General features: G+C 52.0%; 1 protein-coding gene across 1 annotated transcript; it reads right to left on the bottom strand.

Annotated features, from left to right (window-relative positions):
• Positions 1–2621: 2621 nt before the first annotated feature.
• On the bottom strand, positions 2622–20636 carry Orai2 (ORAI calcium release-activated calcium modulator 2). The gene is made up of 3 exons (XM_032886991.1): positions 20258–20636; positions 10719–10956; positions 2622–3531 (listed from the first exon to the last, which is right to left on the bottom strand). Exons 1-3 carry the CDS (start codon positions 20431–20433, stop codon positions 3004–3006), a joined length of 942 nt encoding a protein of 313 aa, XP_032742882.1. The 5' UTR covers positions 20434–20636; the 3' UTR covers positions 2622–3003.
• Between the last annotated feature and the right edge of the window lie 1266 nt (positions 20637–21902).

Here is a 21902-nt window from a genome sequence, read left to right as displayed (position 1 = left end):
ACCCAGGGCAACTGCTAAAAAAAAAAAAAATCCACACACAGGAAAGGAATTATTTACTGCGGAAATAAATAGTGGCACAGACTTGAGCCCTCTGCGCTCCTGTAGTTTATTTTCTGTAGACTTTCCCAAAAGACACCAAGACACCAATCATGTTCTACCTTTGAAATTTCTTAAGTAGAAACACTTGAATTTGGAGACTTTGTGGTCAAGGGTACAAGGAGGCCATGTTGGGAAGGGCCTTGGTGTGTCTGAGGACACTGGTCCCTTGAGCACCAGGAAGGGCTGAATCTTGGATAGATGAAATTAGGGCAAGCCTGTGCCGGCCCCAGGGGGCCCACAGTGGTTCTAGCCACGTGGCCGCAGTTAGAACAGGATTCAGAATCAGGTTATGCCTCAGAAACCAAACTTCCAGCCTTGAGCCTACTGGCTTCCGCCACTGTTCACGGTGAGGGCTTATCCTTCAACTCCTGACAGCGCTGTGGGGTGGCCCTGTGACTCCTGCCTGTGGGTCACCGCATGGGCAGATGTTCACGCACAGATGGCTGTCCCATGCTTGGCACTAGGAAGACTAACGGGATAATGGGAGTCACACACCGCACCAAGTGCCGGGTGTTCCACGAGCCGAGGGACCAAATGGTCTCAGAAAATAGGCAGAAGGAGTGGACCCAACGCCCAACAAGAATCCCCTTTTTATGTCGTACGTGTACATGCACATCTGTGTGGGTGCCTGCAGAGGCCAGAAGAGGGTGTTGGATCCTCTAGGACTTGACTTACAGGCAGTCGTGAGCTGCCCTATGTAGGTGCTGGGAGATGAACTCTGGCCCTCTGCAAGAGCAGCAAGCATGCCTAACTACGGGGGCCATCTGCAGCACCCCTTTTTTTTTGATACAAAATCTGTCCAGCCCAAGCTAGAACTCATAGTGAACTTCAACTCTAGATCCTCTTGCCTCCTGAATGCTTAGATGACAGACACACCCGGCCATGTTTGATTTATGAGTGCCGTTTCAGGACGTGCCCGAGTGGGAACGGCTCACTCCAAAAGGTCACCTTCCCTTCCCCCTGCCTGCACACCTTCTTATGGTGATTCTGATAATCAATTCTTTTTCTCATTATATTTACTTGGGTGTGGGTCAGAGGATGGGGGCGGAGCTCAGGTCTCCAGGCTTGGTGGCAAGTGCCTTTACCCACTGAGCCATCTCGTCCACCCAGGATTCTAGCATTCTTCTGCAAAAACAAACAAATCAAACTAGGCTGGCCTTCCCAAAAGACCCCAGGAAAACAGAAATCTGATATATAAGGGGTCTCAGACAGATGTCTGCAGGGGCTGAGGGTTTTCCCTGGAGTCACAAGACACCGTGTCCCAGTTCTCCACTGATGTCACAGCTTACAAGGAAGATCTCCACAAGGCTCCCCAGGGCCCTCTCCATGTTAAGTTTAGGCTTGGCAGTATGTCCCATTTGCAGAGACCTCGGGATGGTGGTGGGGCCCTCCAGGATCCCATGGGCACCAAATCCGGACTCCAGAGAAAAGCTGTTGTAAGAAATGGAAATGGCGCTCATGGGAGCCCAGCGACCATTTATATACAGAGTAAGAGGCCACAGCCCCCGTTAGGTAATGCTGCAGAAATGGGTGAGCATTAGCTCCCACGCAAGCTGCTGCTGTACCGCAGGGTATGCATGACAACACCAGCTGGGCCAGATGCCCGTAGTGACAATGCCAGACTCATGCACAGCTGTGTAAGCATGGGGCAGGGCCCTGCATGGAGAGCCCTGGCAGGGCCAGCAATGGGGTGTTGAGGTCTCCCCTTCTCTGCCCATGGCCTGCCTACATTAGGCTGGGGCCCTGCCGCGCCCATAGGCCTAACCACAGGGCTAACCACAGGCCTAACCACTTTGCAAAAACAGGAAGTCTCCACAGTTTATCCTCTCAACATCTGGGGGCTACAGACAGAAGGGAGCTGAGCTGGCTGAGATGGTGCCCCTGCCTGTGTTGGCACAGTCTAGGTGGGGGGAGGGTGGCTGGCTCAGGTCTGTAGCTAAGAGGTGGACACCTCTGTGTGGGAGAGTCTGCTTCATGGTGTGTGTGTGTGTGTGTGTGTGTGTGTGTGTGTGTGTGTGTGTGTCCATCTCTGACCTCCGTCAAGCCTGTGGTGGGGGGTTCTAGGATATTTCTCCTCAATCATGTCAGGCCTCCCACACTGCACCATCTCTCTAGGACCAGGCAACCCCGATCTAATAACAGTATCCGTCACCCGTGTTGAGCTGCTGTGTGCCCCAGGATCCTGAACACCCTGTGACCCTCTCCAGAGTTGGGAGGAAAGAACCAACCTGAGATACAGATCGGTTAACACATCCCTGTCTCTCATCACAACCCATGCTGTCCTGTGCTAGCCCTGGGCCCACCTCTGTGTGTGTGTGTGCATGTGCGTGTGCGTGTGTGTATATGTACGTGTGTGTCTGCTCTTGTGCATGCATGTGCATGTATCTGACTGTGTCAGGTAGCCTCAAACGCACCATGTAACAGAGAACATCTAGTCTACCTTCCTCCACCTCCCTAGCACTACGATGTCCCTGGGATGACCTGGGTTTTGCTTCCTGCACTCTAGGCAAGCACTCTCCCGCCGGAGCCCCAGCCTCCCAGCAGGCTTTGGGAATTCGCCGTCCTACCCTGCCAATCACAAGGTCCAGATGTCTGAGATCTCCAGTGCTCTCTGATCTGTTTGGACCAGGAAGTCCCCAGGGCCACGTGGTTGTGTTTTTTCTTCTGGCCTCCATGATGAAACGGATGCTGTTTTCACTCCTTTCGGACCCTGATTCATGCGAGGACAGGAGTATGGAGTTATTGGAGCAGCATCTGGGCAGTCTGTGTAGCAATCCCCACTGTGGCTCTTGTGATGCGTGGCGGATCTCATGCAGCCCCCTTGGCTACTCCTACCGGCTGCGTGGTGGCCTCAGGGTTGCTCTCCGGTGCAGGCTGGTATCAAACCACAAAGGCCTCGGTCCCTCACACCACCTGCAGGCTTCTCTCGTGCCCATCCAGCTGCACCTTGAGCTTGTGCAGTTCCTCGATCTCACGGTTGTGGCGCTCTGTCTTATGTCGCACCAGGGAGCGGTAAAAGTGGATAGTAAAGACCACGAAGATGAGACCCACAGGTACCATGATGATGGTGGACACCAGAGCGGCCTGCCAGCCCGTGTGGCTATGCGAACCTGGCTGATCCTTGGCATCCACTGGGAGGAACTTGATCCAGCAGAGCAGGACCACCTCAGCCAGGAAAAGCAGGATGCCCAGAACGGTAGAGAAGCCCCAGGCAAGCTCGATGTACGGGTGCATGCGCTCGTGCGGCGACTCGCTGATGGAGTTGAGGTTGTGGATGTTGCTCACGGCTTCCACGTTGGGCAGGATGCATGTGCTGATAAGCAGGGCAAATAGGTGCACGGCTACCAGCACCGTGGTGCAGGCGCTGAAGGCGATGAGCAGGGGCTGAGGGTACTGGTACTTGGTCTCCAGCTGCACCTCCACCATGGCCACCTGTGGGCACAGCAGGGGTTGGGTCAGGCAGGCAGGGATGCATCCCACCATGGCCATCAGTTGGGTATAGCAGGGTGGGCTAGACATTCTAGGTAAGGGCTACGCTGCTGAGCCACGCCCCCAGCCCCTCCCTGGGGGATTCTAGGCAGGGGCTCTACCACTGAGCCACGCCCCCAGCTTCTCACTGGGGGATTCTAGGGCTTTACCACTGAGCCACGCCCCTAGCCCTCCCCATGGGATTCTACTGGTTTTTGTTGTTATGTTTGTTTTGGGTGTTTCTTTTTTTTTTTTAAGAGAGGACTCTAAGAAAACAAAAATGATTAAAAGGCAGGAAGGCTGGAATGTGGTTTGGTGGTAGAGTCCCTGCCTAGAATCCCCCAGTGAGGGGCTGGGGGCGTGGCTTAGTGGTAGAACTCCTGCCTTGAATCCCCCAGTGAGGGGCTGGGGGCTGGGCTCAGTGGTAGAGCACCTGCCTAGAATCCCCCAGTGAGGGGCTGGGGCGTGGCTCCATGGTAGAGCCCCTGCCTAGAATCCCCCAGTGAGGGGCTGGGGGCGTGGCTCAGTGGTAGAGCCCCTGCCTAGAATCCCCCAGTGAGGGGCTGGGGCTCAGAGACATATGTCTTGCCTAGCATGTCTATGGATTTCCAACACCTCAAAAATAAATAAGTAAATAAATAAGGAAAGGGAGGACACAGGGCCTGCAGCATGCAGTTTGTGTCTGTTTTCAGAGGAAGGCCAGCCAGGAACCATGCTTCTCCATATTTATGTGGAGACCTATGAGTGGACTGTAGATCAGGAGGAACATGACGAGCTGAAGGTTGGGCACCAGCGCTTGCTGCTGGGCTGGGAAATTGCTCAGCACATCCACTGGAGGACACTGACAGAAGAGGCTGGTGTACGAAAGTGCCTGTCTCTCACCTGTCTTCATCCTTGCCTGGTGTGGCCTCAGCCTTGGCCACCAAAGTCTCCCAGCTGCCCCAAAGTCTGAGTGGGGGCCCGATTTAATGGTGGTAGAGAGAAAAACCCACTTGGTTCACAGCTCCACTTCATGACTTTTCTTTCCTCTTTTAAAAAGTTTTTATTTTATTTATTTATTTGTGCGTGGGTGCGTGCGTGCGTGTGTGCGAGCGAGTGTGCGCGCACGTGCACCTGTGCATGTGGAGGTCAGAGGAAAACCTGCAGGAGCAGCTTCTCTTCCTTCTACAGTGCGGGTTCCAGGACTGAAGCCAGGACATCACGCTTGGCAGTGAGCGTCTTTGTCTGCTGGCCCTGACTCTGCTCTTGCTCTACTGTGAATATTCAGGTTGCTTCCTGCCACTTCCCCTGGGCATTTCGAATATTAGAGGAAACTTCCAGAAACTTCCAGAAGAGATGCAAAGGGTACCAGGATGTTTTTCTTTTTCTTTTTTTTTTTGGTTTTTTTTTTTTTTTTTTCCTGGGGACCGAACCAGGGCCTTGCGTTTCCTGCTCTACCACTGAGCTAAATCCCCAACCCGACCAGGATGTTTCTTAAAGGTCTCTTCCTATGCTTCCGGAAGCATCTGCCAGTACTAAAGGAATTGCATGAACACAGTGGGAAATGAATCATTACCATAAGCATGGCTGCCACGGCCAGCCTAAGGTCACACGGAATCCCGGTCACCTGGACGACCTTGGCTTCCCTCCATGCCTGTCTACGCACTGTAGGCTGCCATGACGTCCAGACCTTCCCCTCCCTGTCTCCAGAATGCACACTCCCTGTCTGATCATTCGCAGAACCTGCCTGGAAACCTCACAAGTGGTATAAGCTTTCGTTTGGGTGAGACACTATAAAGTCTTCCAAAGTTGGAAGAGCCAAATGGTCTCCAGGCCTGGATCCAAAAACAACAGCTGCAGATGGGCATGAGCTCCGAGCATCTCACAGAGAAAGGGACCAAGCCGGGGGTGCAGCTCAGGCGTACAGAGCTTGCCTGGCAGACATACATGGACCCTGGGCTCCATCATCAGCACCACGCACACACACACACACACACACAGAGAGAGAGAGATAGACAGACAGACAGACAGACACAGAGAGGGAGAGAGACAGAGAGAGAGACAGATACACACACGCACGCACACACAAGCAGGCACACAAACACACAGACACAGACACACAGATTCAAACACATACAGACACACACACAGGCAGACGCACAGACACACCCAAACATATACAGACACACAGACACACAGGCAGAGACACAGACACACATAGATACACTCAGACACATAGACACAGACACACAGACAGACCCACACAGAGACACAGGCACACAGAGATACACTCAGACACAGACACAGACACATAGACAGACACACACAGACAGACAGACACACAGAGATACACTCAGACAGACACAGGCACATAGACACATACAGACAGACACACAGTCAGTAGAGATATACAGAAAAACAAACATACACACACATACAGAGAGAGAGAGACAGAGAGAGAGAGACAGATACACACACACACACACACACAAGCAGGCACACAAACACAGACACAGACACACAGACAGATTCAAACACATACAGACACACACAGGCAGATGCACAGACACACCGAAATATACATAGACACACAGACATACAGGCAGACACACAGACACACATAGATACACTCAGACACATAGACACAGACACAAAGACAGACACACAGGCACACAGAGATAATGAAAGATAAAAGTTTTAAGGTTGCCCCCCTAGACACAAAGTTAGAGCAGAAAAAGAAAACAGGTTAGGCCCCAGAATTGTATGTTCCAAGAAGCCTCTCCTAGGGCTATAGAATGGATAATTACATTGGCCAGCTCAACAGCTTTCTCCCAGAAACTAGCTGACCATAAATCTTAGAGAACAATCTTGAGAAGCAGGAAACAACTTCTCCTAGGAACTAGCGGACCATGAAGTTAAACAATCTGAGAAGTAGGAGACAGCTTCTCCTAGGAAACAATCTTGGGGGACAGAGAGTTCTTCCTTGTGATTTTTCACTGTTATTCTATGACGCCATCCCTGCCCCCTCGGGTTGTGGTTTCTCCCTTTAAATACCTCTTCTCCCAGCCTCTCGGGGTCGAACTCCACTGCCCCTGCGTGGGATACGAGTCTCGACCCCAGTGCACTGGTTGCTATCGATAAACCTCATGTGATTACAAGGACGGTCTTGTGTGAGTTCTTGGGGGGTTGCGTCATCCCGAGACTTGAGTGAGGGTCTCCCCACTTCGGGGGTCTTTCAATACACTCAGACACAGACACAGACACATAGACAGACACACAGAGGCAGACAGACACACAGACACACAGAGATACACTCAGACAGACACAGGCACATAGACAGACACATACAGACTGACACACAGTCAGACACACACATACATAGACAAATACAGAGAGACAGACAGACAGACAGACAGACAGACAGACACACACACACACACACACACACACACACACACGTGAGGGAGAAAAGAAGCTGAGTGTAGTAGTGCCCGCCTTTAATCCAAACACCAGGAAGCCAGATCAGGAGAATCTCTAAGCTGGAAGCCAGCCTGGTCTACAGAGTGTGTTCAAGGACAACCTGTCTACCTGGTGAGACTGTCTGAAAATTCAAAAACAAGGAAAGGAAGTAAGTCTCATACACGCTGCCTCAAATTGAGCTCAAAAGTCCATTACAGTGGCGCACGCCTTTAATCCAGCACTCAAGATTCAGAGGCAGGCAGGTCTGTGAGTTCAAGGTCAGCCTGGTCTACACAGAATTCCAAGACAGCCAGGGCCTTGAACTCTCAACCCTTCTGCTGCAGCCCCTAGAGCTGGGCTGACAGGCATGTGACATCACATCTTGTGTCTGCTGAGTGACATTCGACCGCAGAGCCCCATCCCCACTGCCAGCCCCCTGGATCTTTTTGATTGTGACAGTTCTCTGTCCCTTGAAGTCGCTGGCCATCAGAGGAGTCTGTGGACATTTTGTCAATCTTTGAACTCCAGTCTCACAAACCGATTCACGGAGCATCAGGAGAGAGTGGGCCCGACCTCCAGCCTGGCCGTGGTGATAGCTGGTATTGGATGTCTGACCTGCCTCTTTCGCCAAGGGTCCCAGGTTCTGTCAGAGACCAAAGCCACCTTTGGATCCTGTGCTCTACATGAACTGTATGTAACCTTCCCCCGCAGGCCCTGGGGGTGGGGGTGGGGGTGGGGGCAGAGGTTAAATGAGCTCTGAAGCCAGGCATGGTGATGTAGACTTTTTAATTGCAACAATTAGGCAGGAGGCTCGTGACTGTGCATTGCACACTGACCCTGCAACTGGCAATTGCTTTTTTTCCTGTCTTTCCTGAAGCACGGTCTGATTGGTAGGCCAGGCGAGCACTAAATTCACTGTGTAGCTCAGGTGACTTTGAGTTTCTGATCCTCCTGTTTCCACCTTCCGCATGCTGGGAGCGCACGTGTGCACCTCTCTGCCTGGGTTATGCAGTACTGGGACTTTTTAGGGACTGGGACTGGGACTTTTGCCTTTTTAGGCAAGCATTCTACTGACTGAGATACAAGCTTAGCATTATAGAGCCATTGGGGAAAATGATATATACTAGGGACATGGCTGGGGGTCCGGCAACAGCCAAGCACGCGTCTGGTAGTTTGAATAGGTTTGACCCAGGGAGTGCCATGAGCAAGTGTGGCCTTGTTGGAGTGGGTGTAGCCTTGTTGGGGGACTTGTGTCACAGTGGGCTTTAAGACCCTCCTCCTAGCCTGTGTCTGGGCTCCTGGTGCATATGCATCTGTGCATACCTGCACACACGTATGTGAATATTTACACACAGACACACAAATATTTTTTAAAAGGTCCTAGAGCTGGAGAGATCCCTTAGGGGTTAAAGTGATTGCACAGGAAGCCTGAGGACTAGCGTTTGGATTCCCAGAACCCATGTAAGTGCTAGGTGGGTGTGGTGGGCCACATACAATTCCCTGGAAGGGGAAACAGGAACTGCAGAGTCAGCTGGTTAGCAAGACTGACTGTATCGATGGACTCTGGGTTTGATTGAGAGACCCTGTCTCTGGGGGCTGTAGAGATAATAAGCTCGGTGGTTAAAAGCAGTGTCTACTCTTCCAAAGGACCCAGGTTCGATCCCCAGCACTCACATGGTGGCTCACAACTGCCTACAACCCTAACTCTGAGGATCTGAAGCCCTATTCCACCCTTCCCGAGAACCAGGTGCTCGCATGGCACAGAGACACATACACAGGCAGAACACCCAAAGAGAGAAAAGAGAAAAAAAAAAAGAGACTCTGCCTCAATAAATAGGATGGGAGAACAGTGGCATGATTCTCAACTTCAGTCTTGGGCCTCTGTATGCACGTGTTCATACATAATGTGCAATCTGAGCACGTGCACACACGTGTATACATGCCACATGTGTACACACACACACACACACACACACACACACACACACACACACACCACAGATGGACAAAGGGGAAAAATCAAGATGAAAAAGGTCCCATAGAACAAAAAAAGAAAGGAAATAGAAAATGAAAAGACCCCTAGTTCAATCTCTAGTAACAAATAAAGGAAACGAAACAAAAAAAACCCAAGTGTTGCTCAGCGGTAGGTGGCCTGGTCCTCCCTGTGGAGGGTCTAACTCTCCTGGAATTGGCTTGCTTCTGCCATATCAGCTGTTTGTTTGATAATGGAGGCTGTGGCCTGGAGATAAAAACCAAACCAAAACAAAAAAACAATTATTTGACTTGAAGTAAATCACTCCCTACCCAGTGGCATCCTACTAGGCAGTGGGACCCTCATGGCTTGTCCCCTGGACCGATTTCCTATGGGGTGTGGGGCAGGGACTCTGGAGTCCACAGGCAGAGAGGACTGACTCTTGTCCCGGGGTGACTAAGAGACTGGCAGCAGCCAGGAGTCAGGCTGGAAGCACAGCCACATCATTGCCAGGCGACAGCCACACTTGGCCAGCATCTACAGCCACAGCTGGTCTGGCCACTTGCCACAGATCCCAAGTTCCCGCTTGAGTTCCTCAGATTCCCAAACTCGTGGGTGAGGCCAGAGATGGGACAGAAAAAAAAACAACACAAAATGCTGCCTCTTCCAGTAAACCCTGCTCCCTGAAGCCGTTTTATTTTTGAGACAGGACATGTATACAAGAGACAGGACAGGTTAGCTTTGCATTTAGAGAAATTTGTCTGCCTCTCCCTCTTGAATGTTGGTTATTTTATTTATGTTGGTGTTTTTGGTGTGTGTGTGTTCATGTATGAGTGTGCACAAATTTGTCCCTGTGCACGTTCATGTGCAGCCAGAGATGGACTTCAGGATTTGCTCTTGGGTGCTATCCACCCCCACCCCTCATTTGTGTGTGTGGTGAACATGGGTGTTCGTGCTTGTATGTGTGTTTGTACATGTATATGTATGTGGGTGCACATGCATGAGGAGGCATGAGGCTGATATCTGGAATCATCCTCCATCGCTCTTCCAAATTTTTCATTGAGGCGGGGTCTCTCAAGCAAACTTGGAGCTCACCAATATGTCTGGCAGTCCTGCGAGCCAGTTTGCTCTGAGGATCTTTTCTGTGTCTGCCTTTTAAGGCTGAATTCCTGACAGCCACCCCCGCTCATCTGCACTTGCGTGGGTCTCTGGGATCTGAACCCTGGTCCTCAGGCTTACAAACACTGTAACTGCTGAGGAATCCCTCCAGCTCTTTACTATTTAAAAATTAACTGTGTGTGTGTGAGTGTGTGTGTGTGTGTGTGTGTTTGTGCACCAGTAGGAGTGCAGGTGCACACATCTTGCAGAGGTCTCATATTCACGAGCTTCCATCCTCAGACCTCTCCTTCCACTGTGGGTCTGGAGAGTGAACTCAGGTCCTGACGTTTGTGTGGCAAGCACCTTATTGGCTGAGCTGTATCCATCTTCTTTTGAGCTCTGGGTTTATAGTTGTGACCTGGAGAAGAAGTGTCCTGGAGGGGTTGGGAATTTAGCTCAGTGGTAGAGCGCTTGCCTAGGAAGCGCAAGGCCCTGGGTTCGGTCCCCAGCTCCAAAAAAAAAAGAAAAAAAAAAAAAAAAAAAAAAAGGAAAAAAAAAAGTGTCCTGGAGCCCTGCAAGACCTTAGGAAACACATTTGCTGGGGCTACTCTTGCCCTGTCCCCTCCCCAATCCCCGCACTCACCATGGCGAAGCCGGACAGGAGGGCAGAGGTCCGGCTGGAGGCTTTCAGCTTGGCCCTGCTCAGGTACAGCTTCCTCCAGGACAGGGCCTGCACCGAGTGGTGGTTGGATGTGACCAGTTCCAGGTAGCTGCGTCGGACCCAGTCTCGGTAATCCATGCCCTTGTGGCCGGGTTCAGGGCAGGCGGGGGCAGAGGGGTCCATGGGCACATTGAGCTCGGCACTCATGGTGGGGACCAGGCTGGAGGAAGAAGGAATGTGACATGGTTCTTGTGCAAAAACCAGAGTCTGCGGCCTTTTGTAGTTCTGTGTCTTAAGATATATTGCGTTTCTTTATGTGTGTGTGGGATGGTACGTGTGCATGCCTGTGTGAGTATATATGCACATGTGCACATGTGTATAGGGGTCAGAAGAGGGCATAGGGTATCCTTGTCTACACTGCCTACTCCTTCCAGGGTCTCTTTTTCAAGCAAGGGCTCTCTCCGTTCCACCAAGCTGGGATCCAGTCAGTGCCCCACCTCCAGTGTTCTTCTGCCTCTGCCCTGCTCAAAGCTGCAGTTATAGACACGGGTAGGAAGCCCGACTTGTTAGGTGGCTGCTGGGACCTGAACTCTATTCCCTGTGACTGCTCGGCAAACATCTGTAACACCGGGGACACCTCAGCAGCCCCATGCTTTGGTTCCGGTTTTGTCTACCTTTTTAAAAGCCTGGTGGTGGTGGTGCACACCTTTAATCCTTGCACTGAGGAGTCAGAAGCAGGCGGATTTCTGAATTCGAGGACAGCCTGGTCTACAGCGTGAGCTCCAAGACAGCCAAGGCTACCTACAGAGACCCTGTTCTTGAAAATGAAAACAACGAAACGAAAAGATTTATTTGCTCTATTCTACATGCATGAGTGCTTTCTCTGCAAGTACGTAGGTGTGCATGTGTCACTGGGACTGGAATTACAAGTGACTGTGAGACACCGTGTGGGCGCTGGGAATGAAGGGTCTTCAGCAAGTTGGGAAGAGCTCTGAGCCCTGAACCCTCCGGATGCTTTTCTTGTCTATTTTAATTTGCGAGTGTGTTGAGAGTGAGCATACACACACACAACACACACACACAGACACACAGACACAGACACAGACACAGACACACACACACACACACACACACACACACACACCCTGACATAGTAGCAGTGGGTATGAGAGGGGTATGACAATCTGCAGGGGTCAGCTCTCTCCTTCCTCCATGTGGCTCCCTGAGATCAAACTCAGCTTCTCACAGTTGGCAGCAAGCCCCTTTACTTGCCGAGCCATCTTGCCAGCCCTAGAAAGAACCAAAATCTAAATTCCCCTGTTACTGTTTCGAGACACAGTTTCGTGGAGCCCAGGTAGGCCAGGAACCTAGCGGTCTGAGGCAAGGATGACAGGTGGCTGCCACCACCTCAGTGGCTGAGAGCAAAGGCCTGGGCACCATCACCCTGGTTTGGGCTTGGTAGGGTCAAGTGTGAAACCCGAGGTCTTTAGTACGCTAGGTGGACACCTTCTAACCAAGCTACATCGCTAGCATCTGTGTTGTTTGTTAAATAGAAACCTTAGAAGCATGCGCATGTGTGTGCTTGTGTGCTGCTTTTTATGTGTATGAGTGAACGTGTTTGGTACCTGTGCAGACAAAAGCCAGAGGCTGACACTGTGTCTTCTTCTGTCAGACTCCAATTGATAATTGAGAAAGTGCATTGAATCTGGACTCTGCCAACTTGGCTAACCTGGCCATCTGTGCAGTCCCAGGTGTCCTCCTGCCTCTACCTCCTGAGCACGGGCATTATAGGTGCAGGATGCCTGATGCTGGAACCTGGACTCAGGTCTTCACGCGTACACAGCAGGCGCTTTATGGCTGACCCATCTCCCCAGCCCTGTGTTCTGTTTTGAGATAATAGCTTGCTCTAGGCTAGGCTGGCCTCAAACTCATGACCCTACCTCAACATCTTGGCATGGAATTACAGGCCTGCGCCATTATGCTTGGCTTCCAAGTCCAATGGCAGAGGCAAGGGCTCAAAAGTAGCTTGGGTATGGAGCTCTGGTCGCTAAGGCAGCCTTGCAAGACAGAACACAGAGCTCTCGGCAAAGGAGGGTCAGGTATGCAATACCAGGCACCACCATAGCCACACAGTTGCTCTGTAAATTTGACTCAGGATGGGACCTATTTTGTGTGACTGGAGTTCAAAGTTTAACAGAAAGTACCCACTGACTGCCCTGACCGACAGTCTTCACAGATCAGAGAACTGACCCACTCAGAAAGAGCCAGGGTGCTGGCGGTGGAACGGGGCTCTGCAGTACAGTGCTTGCCTAGAATCCATTGCTTATTGGCAGATTCTAGACAAGTGATCTTCCTTTAAGCTATGCCTCAGCCTGTCTGTGGGGAACTCCAGGAAGATGCTCTACCACTGAGTCACGCTCTCAGCCCCTCACTGGGGGATTCTAGACAGGAGCTCTACCACTGAGCCACGCCCCCAGCCCCTCACTGGGGGATTCTAGGCAGGTGCTCTACCACTGAGCCACGCCCCCAGCCCCTCACTGGGGGATTCTAGGCAGGGGCTCTACCACTGAGCCACGCCCCAGCCCCTCAATGGGGGATTCTAGGCAGGGGCTCTACCACTGAGCCACGCCCCAGCCCCTCACTGGGGGATTCTAGGCAGGGGCTCTACCACTGAGCCACGCCCCAGCCCCTCAATGGGGGATTCTGCAGGGGCTGTACCCTGACACGCCCCCAGCCCCTCACTGGGGGATTCTAGGCAGGGGCTCTACCACTGAGCCACGCCCCAGCCCCTCACTGGGGGATTCTAGGCAGGCGCTCTACCACTGAGCCACGCCCCCAGCCCCTCACTGGGGGATTCTAGGCAGGGGCTCTACCACTGAACCACGCCCCCAGCCCCTCACTGGGGGATTCTAGGCAGGGGCTCTACCACTGAGCCAAGCCCCCAGCCCCTCACTGAGGGATTCTAGGAAAGCATGAGGTACACTATCTGCTCAACTGATCTCAATCTCCTCCCCTCCCCTCTCTCATTTGCTAGCATGTGTGTCTGCTTGCCATGTACATATGTGGTGCCCAAGGGAGGCCAGAAGGGGACAGATGGCTGTGAACTGCCATGTGGGTACTGAAGATGGAATGGGATGCTCTGGAAGAGCAGCCAGTGCTCTCTACTGAACCAACCGTCCTGCCCTTCTGTTCCCTTTTTCCTTTTTTTAGCTTTTATTTTGAGACAGAGTTTTGGTAAGTTGTTCAGGTTGAGCCTCCTGCCTCAGCTTCTGGTCTAGGTGGGATTGAAGGTTTGCTTACTGGACTCTTGAACACAAGGTCCCTGAAGACCCAGAGCTGCTTTCCACGTGAGTGAGGGATATTTCTCAGCAGCTACTAGCTTCTCCAATCTAATCAGAGTCGTGATGAGTCACCACCTACAGTCGCTTTAGAAGCTGAACTACACCCAGGCTGCAATGGAAACCCTTTAGCAAAGTGAAAATCGAGAGTGAGCTGAGACAGGCGGATATAAAATTGGAGGTCATGCTGTGCTGTGAGGTATGGTTGTGTGTGTGTGCGTGTGTACATGTGTGTATGTATATGTGTGTGAGTATGTACGTGTGTGAGAGTGTATGTGTGTGAGTGCCTTATGTGTATGTGAGTGTGAGTGTCTGTGTGTGAATGTGTGTGTCTTGTGTATACGTGAGTGTGAGTGTCTCTGTGTGTGAGTGTCTTGTGTATATGTGAGTGTGTCTGTGTATGTGAGTGTGAGTGTGTGTGTGAGTGTGTGTGTGAGAGTGTCTATATGTGTATGTGGGTGCGTGTGTCTGTCTGTGTGTGTATGTGTGTGTGTGTCTTGTGTATATGTGAGTGTGAGTGTCTCTGTGTGTGAGTGTCTTGTGTATATGTGAGTGTCTGTGTATGTGAGTGTGAGTGTGTGAGAGTGTCTATATGTGTCTGTGGGTGTGTGTGTGTCTATGCTCTCCACCTTACTTTTGAGACAAGCTCTCGAGTTCCCAGGACACTCCCATCTCTGCCCTGCAGTGCTGGGATTACAGGCAGGTCCTCGTGTCCAGCTTTTTAAGTAGGCGCTGGGGACCGCAGAGCTGGCTCAGTGGTTAAGAGAACATACACACTGCATTCCTGAGGACCTGAGCTGATTCTCGGCATCCACCTCAGGCAGTTTACAAACGATGTATAAGCCCAGCTCCAGGGGAATCGGACATCTGTGGTACTTGCATTCATGTGCATATACCCACACACAACAAAAAATAAATCTTAAAAAAAAAAAAAGATGTCTAAACCCAAATCCTCACTCATTCTAAGCAAAGACTGGTATGGTTTCTTTCGGGGCAGCCTGTGGTGGCGCACTGCGGGTGGGAGCCAGCTGAGTAATCGCTCCAGGACAAGCCTGAAGGGCAAAGGTACCTTGTGGCTGGCTTGGCATCAGACAATAGCTCCAGTGTTCAGGGCCACCAGGCCCCATGAAAAGCGTCCCTGAGGCTGTTAGAAAGCTGTAGCCAGGCAGGTGGTGATAAAGGCCTGTCGCCTCTCGCCCCATGGAGGCCGAGTCAGGAAGAGTGAGAGCTTCAGGCCAGTGTGGGCTGCAGAGTGAAACATGCATGCGTGACAGTGAGTGTGACATGTGCATGTGTGTTTGTGTGTGTGCGTGAGTGTGTACATGAGCGTGTGTGTGTGTGTGTGTGTGTGCGTGTGCATGAGCATGTGTGTGAGTGCATGAGCATGTGTGTGTAAGTGCATGTGTGTGTGTATGCATGAGCATGTGTGTGCAAGTGCATGTGTGTGTATGCATGAGCATGTGTGTGTATGTGCGTGTGTGTTTGTGTGTGTGCGCGCATGAGAGTGTGTGTGTGTGAGTGTGTGCATAAGCATGTGTGTGTAAGTGCATGTGTGTGTATGCATGAGCATGTGTGTGTAAGTGCATGTGTGTGTGTATGCATGAGCATGTGTGTGTAAGTGCAGGTGTGTATGTAGCATGAGCATGTGTGTGTATGTGCGTGTGTGTGTGTGTGTGCGCATGTGTGTGTAAGTGCATGTGTGTGTGTAGCATGAGCATGTGTGTGTATGTGCGTGTGTGTGTGTATGTGTGCGCGTGTGTGTATGAGGGAAGAGAAGGAGGGAGAGAGGAAGAGAACACGCACTAGTGAAATATCTCGGAGGTAAGGAGATGGCCATCAATCCAGGGACCAGTGTTCCACCCCTGGCGCCCACAGGGTGGACAGAGAGAACTGACTCCTGAAAATTGTCCTCTGATCCTGACAGGGGTGCTGTCAGCAAAACAAGCAACGCAATTTAAAAGAGACAGAAACCGGAGGGAAAGAAACGAGGGAGAGACAGACTAAGAAACAAAACGTTAGGATAGAGTCCATGGTCCCATAAGAGGCTAGGGTGTTTATGAGGGTCAGCGGTGAAGGAAGTGCCCCTCGACCCACCATGTCATACGCCTAAGAGGAACATAAAGGAAGACAGCAACCGGAAGGGTCCTTTGTCCTGCCTTCCTCCCTGTTCTCAGGCAAGCTGTAGAAACCTCAGCTGTCATCGCCAACAACAAGGGTCCCCAAGGAACTGTTCTGTGTTCAGTGAAGTCCCTCGAGGGGACAGCCACTGACAACAATTACCTTCACTTCTTTTTTGTTTGTTTGTTTTTCTGTGTAGCCCCGGCTGTGCCGGAACTCATTCTGTCGATCAGGCTGGCCATGAATCAGGGAAGCACCTGCCTCCTGAATCCTGGGATTAAAGGTGTGAGCCACCGCTGCCCGACATGGTTGTTTCTGTGCATATGTGTAAGAGACAGGGTCTCACTAACTCTGGCTGGCCTTAACCTCGCTAAGTGGCGTCCATATTGGGCAGCTCCACAATGATCTGCCCATCTCTCTGCCTGAGCCACCATACCAGGCTTTTAAGTCTGTTTATAAGAATGCCAACTTGAGGACTAGGGTCACGTGTCACCACCTGCAGCCAAAGGTGTCTCCTCCCTTGGAGAAGATTCCGACAAATACTTCTCATCACCCCATAAGTTAGCTCCGAATGATTGAACATGCCACAATTTGGAAATGAACTTTTTCTTTTCTTTCCTACCCATACAACACAGAACTAAGACTGCAGTCTGGGGGGCGGCAGGAGGGGGGATCGGAGAGAGGATAGAAAGGGAGGAAAAAAAACTGTGAAAAACAACTTTACTTCCCAATGTCAACGGATGCTCTCATGCTTAGGCATCAAAGGTAATGGAAGGGCTGGGGTGTGGCTCAGTAGTAGAGCCCCTGCCTAGAATCCCCCAGTGAGGGGCTGGGGGCGTGGCTCAGTGGTAGAGCCCCTGCCTAGAATCCCCCAGTGAGGGGCTGGGGGCGTGGCTCAGAGGTAGAGCCCCTGCCTAGAATCCCCCAGTGAGGGGCTGGGGGCGTGGCTCAGTGGTAGAGTCCCTGCCTAGAATCCCCCAGTGAGGGGCTGGGGGCGTGGCTCAGAGGCAAAAGGTTGGATTCCCAGCTTGGTGTAAAACTAGATGGAGTTAGGAGGATTAGGAGTTCAAAGCCATCTTCTGCTATACATTCTAACTCAGTCTAGGCTGTAGGAAATTCTGTCTCAAAAGCAAACAAGCAAGCAAAACCCCCAAACTCAAACAAAAAATTATGGTGAGCCACAGAAGCCTGGAGTGAGTGTGTTTTATTGACAAAGGCCAAGGCCTCAGACCCGTGGGAACTGGCAATGCCTTCTGCCAGGTGAGGCTCAGAGGCATGGCAAGGGCTTTCTCTGGTCCAAGGAGAGTTTATACAGGATTGAGCAGTGCGCACAAACTGACAACTGTAGCAACCTGGGAGGTGATGGCCAGGTAAACTCAATCCCTTTAACACCCTTGCTAGGGTGCAGTGTCAGAGGACAGAGATTGAGGCTGCCAGCTACTTCTCAGGTCCTGCAGCTTTGGGGACATCACTAGGGTAAGGGACAAAGATGTGGCCACACCCTTACAGAGACATCCTCCTGAGTTCCTCTCCATGTACTGTACATAATAAACTCACTAAGGTCCTGGGTTATTGTATCGTTCGTACTGCTCCATCACAGTGAGCATGGACCACCTAATCCCAGCCTTCCTGTACCCATGTCTGTGTGTCTATCCCTCCTTCACTCCCTTGTTGCTCCAGTCAGATTTCCAGGACCAAGCCATGTAGGATGAGGTGAAAAACCAAACCAAACCAAAATCCCACAAGAGAAAGAATCTCGACCTTCAAAGAAATGCCCGATAGGGGAGCCAGAGAAACAAGAAACATGCTTCTCTGGTTAGCTCCCTGCCTGTGGTCAGGTAGTGACAGAAGGGCTGACTACCTGTCACAAGCAAGCCTCACACTGGGGCATCTGGAAATGGGTAGAAAAGGCAACGTGTCCTAGACAGACCCTTTGTGCAGTAGAAGTGGTGTAGAGAGTTAAATAATATACTACCCTTACAAAGGACCAGAGTCAGGTTTCCGGAATCCCAGTTAAACAATTTACAACTTTAAAAGCTCCAGGAGGTTTACTGCCCTCTTGTGGCCTCGAAAGGCACCTGTACTCATGTGCACACGCCCCTACATAGACACAACCAAAACAGAGCCTCTCTCCGAGACAAGCTGTTGCCCACAGAGAGGGTTCTGAGGAATAGGAAGTTGAAGCCATGTTTAGGAAGGCTCTCATCCTCCAGAGAATCGAGCAGGGAGCTTGGTTGCTTGAAGACAAGGAGATAGAAGACTCTTGGGGACTGAGACAACAGGGCTAGTTGCAGACAGACAGTAGGACTATGCTGGACTTTCTTCAGCAGTGCCAGAGCACAGGGACACGATGGTAGACTGCAACGGGAAGTCAGGTATTGCCAAGTCTCTTGGGGATAGACTACCTTTCACCCAGGGAGATGGCTTGGGGGGGGCGGTGCTCAGTGGTTAGAGCACTGGCTGCTCTTCCAGAGGACCCAGGTTCCATTGCCAGCATCCACATGGCAAACGACTGTCTGTGACTCCAGTTCCAGGGGATCAAAGGAAGGAAAGGATTCACGATGTGAAGGAGGTGGTTTCCCTGGGGGACCGCAAATGAGGAAGGTCCCTGGGTTCCGGTCTGAGAGTGCAGCTGAGGTAGGATAGCCCGGGAGTGGGAGTGACTAGGGGTGGGCATGGAGGGCTATCTGCCTCCAGCTGAATCCTGATAGGCCAGCAAGTCTTATACAGAGAGGCACTCTCTCTTCCCCTGTACTAGCCCAGGAGGCTCAAATTCATGCTCTTTTCTCCTCCTCCTCCTCCTCTTCTTCCTCCTCCTCCTCCTCTTCCTCCTCTTCCTCCTCCTCCTCTTCTTCATTTCAACTTTTGTTTTTTTGCACGCTCTGGATGTCCTAGAACTTGTTCTATGACCAGGCTGACCCCAAACTCAGAGATCCATCCACCTCTACCTCTGAGCTGTCATTACCACCCAGCTCCTTCCCTCTTTCCTTCTCTTTGGATAAGGCCTTATGTAGACCGGGTCAGCCTCCAACCAAAACTGTAACCAAACATAGCCTTGAACTCTGGATGCACCGAGGGCTGTGATCACATACCTGATTTACATGGGGCTCGGGATTGAACCACGGTTTCCTGCAGGCTAGGTAAATTTTCTACTAACCGAGCTACATCTGCAGCTCCCTACTGACTCCCTTTCTATTTTTGGTTTTGTTTTGAGGCAGGGTCTTGCTGTGGAGCCCAGGCTGGCTTGGAACTTGGGATTGTCTCACGTCATCTCCTGAGCACTGGGATCGTAGGCATGTATCACCAGCTTCCACCGCAAATCCATTCCTTACACTCCGAGGAACTATCTTGGTCCAACCCTTGCCCCATGGGGAGGAGCAGTGTCTGGCCTACAAACTCCAAGGCTGGAGGGGGAGCGGCGAGCGGTGAGACAAGATGGAGCCCACATGTGTCAGACATCACTAGCTCTAAGAGTACTAGGCAGACTGAACCTTTATTATTATTATTATTATTATTATTATTATTATTATTATTATTATTATTATTATAAAAGTAAGCAGTAGAACGTTTAGGTCTGATAGAAAAAAGCCGGCGAGACTGTTAGACAGCCTTTCTCTTGCCAGGTTTGTTTTAAACTGTCCCAGGCAGCAGGCTATGGAGTCTGCCTGTTTTAACTTCCTCCAAACATCTGGGGCACAGGAACTGTGTCTTGTCACCCACGCGCCTGAGAGGTGGCAGCGGCCTGCCAAAACCAGCCACCTGCATCCTTGTCCTATACTCTAGGGACCTGAGAATCAGCTGGCAGCCCGATGATTGAAGTCTTCTGACACTGCACCGTACCAAGGATGTCAAGGGATTTAGGTCACCCGGCCACCCCTCTGCCTCTTATCATCCTGTCCCTTTCTCTCCATGCCATGCCTACCCAGGAAGAAGCTCCATCTCCTCCTGTCCGGTGTCCCTGATCCAATTTCCTCGCGCCCCTTAGCTAGAAGGGGACCCTCTCCTGTCCTCCTTCAGACCCTCCCGAGACGCGGATGGACGCGCTCGCCGCCGCTGAGCACTCACCCTGGCTGGCTAGCCCTCAGCGCGCTTGGCTCCAGTTCTCCGCTCCGGCTCGTGGCTAGCGTCTGTGTCGCGGCCGGGTGGCCCGGCAGCCCGGCCAGGGCGGAGGACCGGCCCCCTCCCTCTTTCCGCCCGCAGCCGCTGCCTAGGCAACGCTGCGCCGCCGTCACGTGACCCATCCGTGGGGCCCGCCGCAGACCATGTGACCTGAAGAGCTGGGTGGGGACCGACCCCTCCTACAAGATCTAGGGGGGTCTTCACTTCAGCAAAGTGCTATCAGCCCTGTGGGGCCTAGGTGGGTGGGTCCGAGCGTGGGAGAGCCCTGCTTCTAGCGAGTGACACTAGGGGATGCCCAGCATCTGTTCTTGGCCGCGTGGAGAGGTGGGGACAGGGTGTGAGCGTTGCAGGGTGGGTAGAGGCGTGCAAGAAAGGCTCAGCCTGGCTACATCCTGGTTTGCCCAGCTGGTGCAGCGACACCATGCACAGAGCTACTGTGGTCACGCAGGTGGCTCTTGGTTCCAGCAAGGCCGTGAGGACCAAACACTGCCTTACACTAGAGCGCAAGGGACATGCACTAACTGCTGAGCTCTGGGCACTTCATGGGAGACAGAGAAGGGTCGTTTGGAGGCTGCGGCGAGGCACGCCCTTTCCACCCCCTGCTGCAGCCACCCTCTGTCACTGTTGGTGAACTCTGGGGTTTTACAACTGAGAAACTCAAACAGGAACGGCTCTGCAGGAAGTATACACTAAGCATACACGCAGCGCCTCAGTGGGTGCCTCGCGGCCTCTCAGAGTGCTTCCTATTTGCCTGGTACGCTTCTGCTTGCGCGCTCTATATAGGATTTTTCCATCTGTCGCCAAAGCACTGGACTACGACACATTAACCCAAAGGAAGGAAAAATTCTACTCGTGTCCAAGTTTCCTGACAATTGGGAGTGTAGAGACACTACTGTGATCAGTTTCGACTTGAGTCGCCGAACCCACTCACTTGGGACAGGTGAAAGCAATTCCTCCCTCCTGGTGCTGACCCCACTTGGCAGCGTGGGCCATCCCAGGACCTGCTCTGCTCCCCGTGTGCCTGCATAAGGGTCTGAATCTGAGAGAGCCACGTACTCTCAAGGCAACTGCCAGGCGCCTTGCAGAGCTCAAGTCTGAGTAAATGAAAACAGGAAGGAGACACTTGGTAAACCCCCAGCCATTGCATCACGGATGACACTCTTTCGACAGGGTTTTTTTTTTTTTTTTGGTTCTTGCGGTTATTAGGAGGCCTGGCTTTGGAGTAGGACTTTCCAGCACCAGGCTGTGAGGCTCCTCCACAGCCAGCACAATTATCTGGCATGCCTGGGCAAAAATGAAATGCCAACTGTAATTACCAGTCCTCCTAGGAGCCACTTCGCTAACCAAACACAGGCAGCAGCTCTTAGTGCTGTTTGGCTCACTTCGTCCTTGGAATGGAGGAAGCCATGGTATCTGTTTTGTCGAAAGGAGGGTCGGGCAGTCGGCGGGGGGGGGGGTTTCCACAACTCCTGTCCCCCCTTAGGATCCCAGGGCACCGACTAGGGGTTACACAGAAGGAAGGAGGTGCAGGTCCACAAGCAGGGTCTCTCCTGAGGGCGCCACATTGCTGTCTGGGCTGTCTGCCTGACTT

The sequence above is a fragment of the Rattus rattus genome, chromosome 16 (genome assembly GCF_011064425.1).
Source record: "Rattus rattus isolate New Zealand chromosome 16, Rrattus_CSIRO_v1, whole genome shotgun sequence".
NCBI classification, from domain to species: Eukaryota; Metazoa; Chordata; class Mammalia; order Rodentia; family Muridae; genus Rattus; species Rattus rattus.
This window is presented reverse-complemented; position numbering and strand designations above follow the sequence as displayed.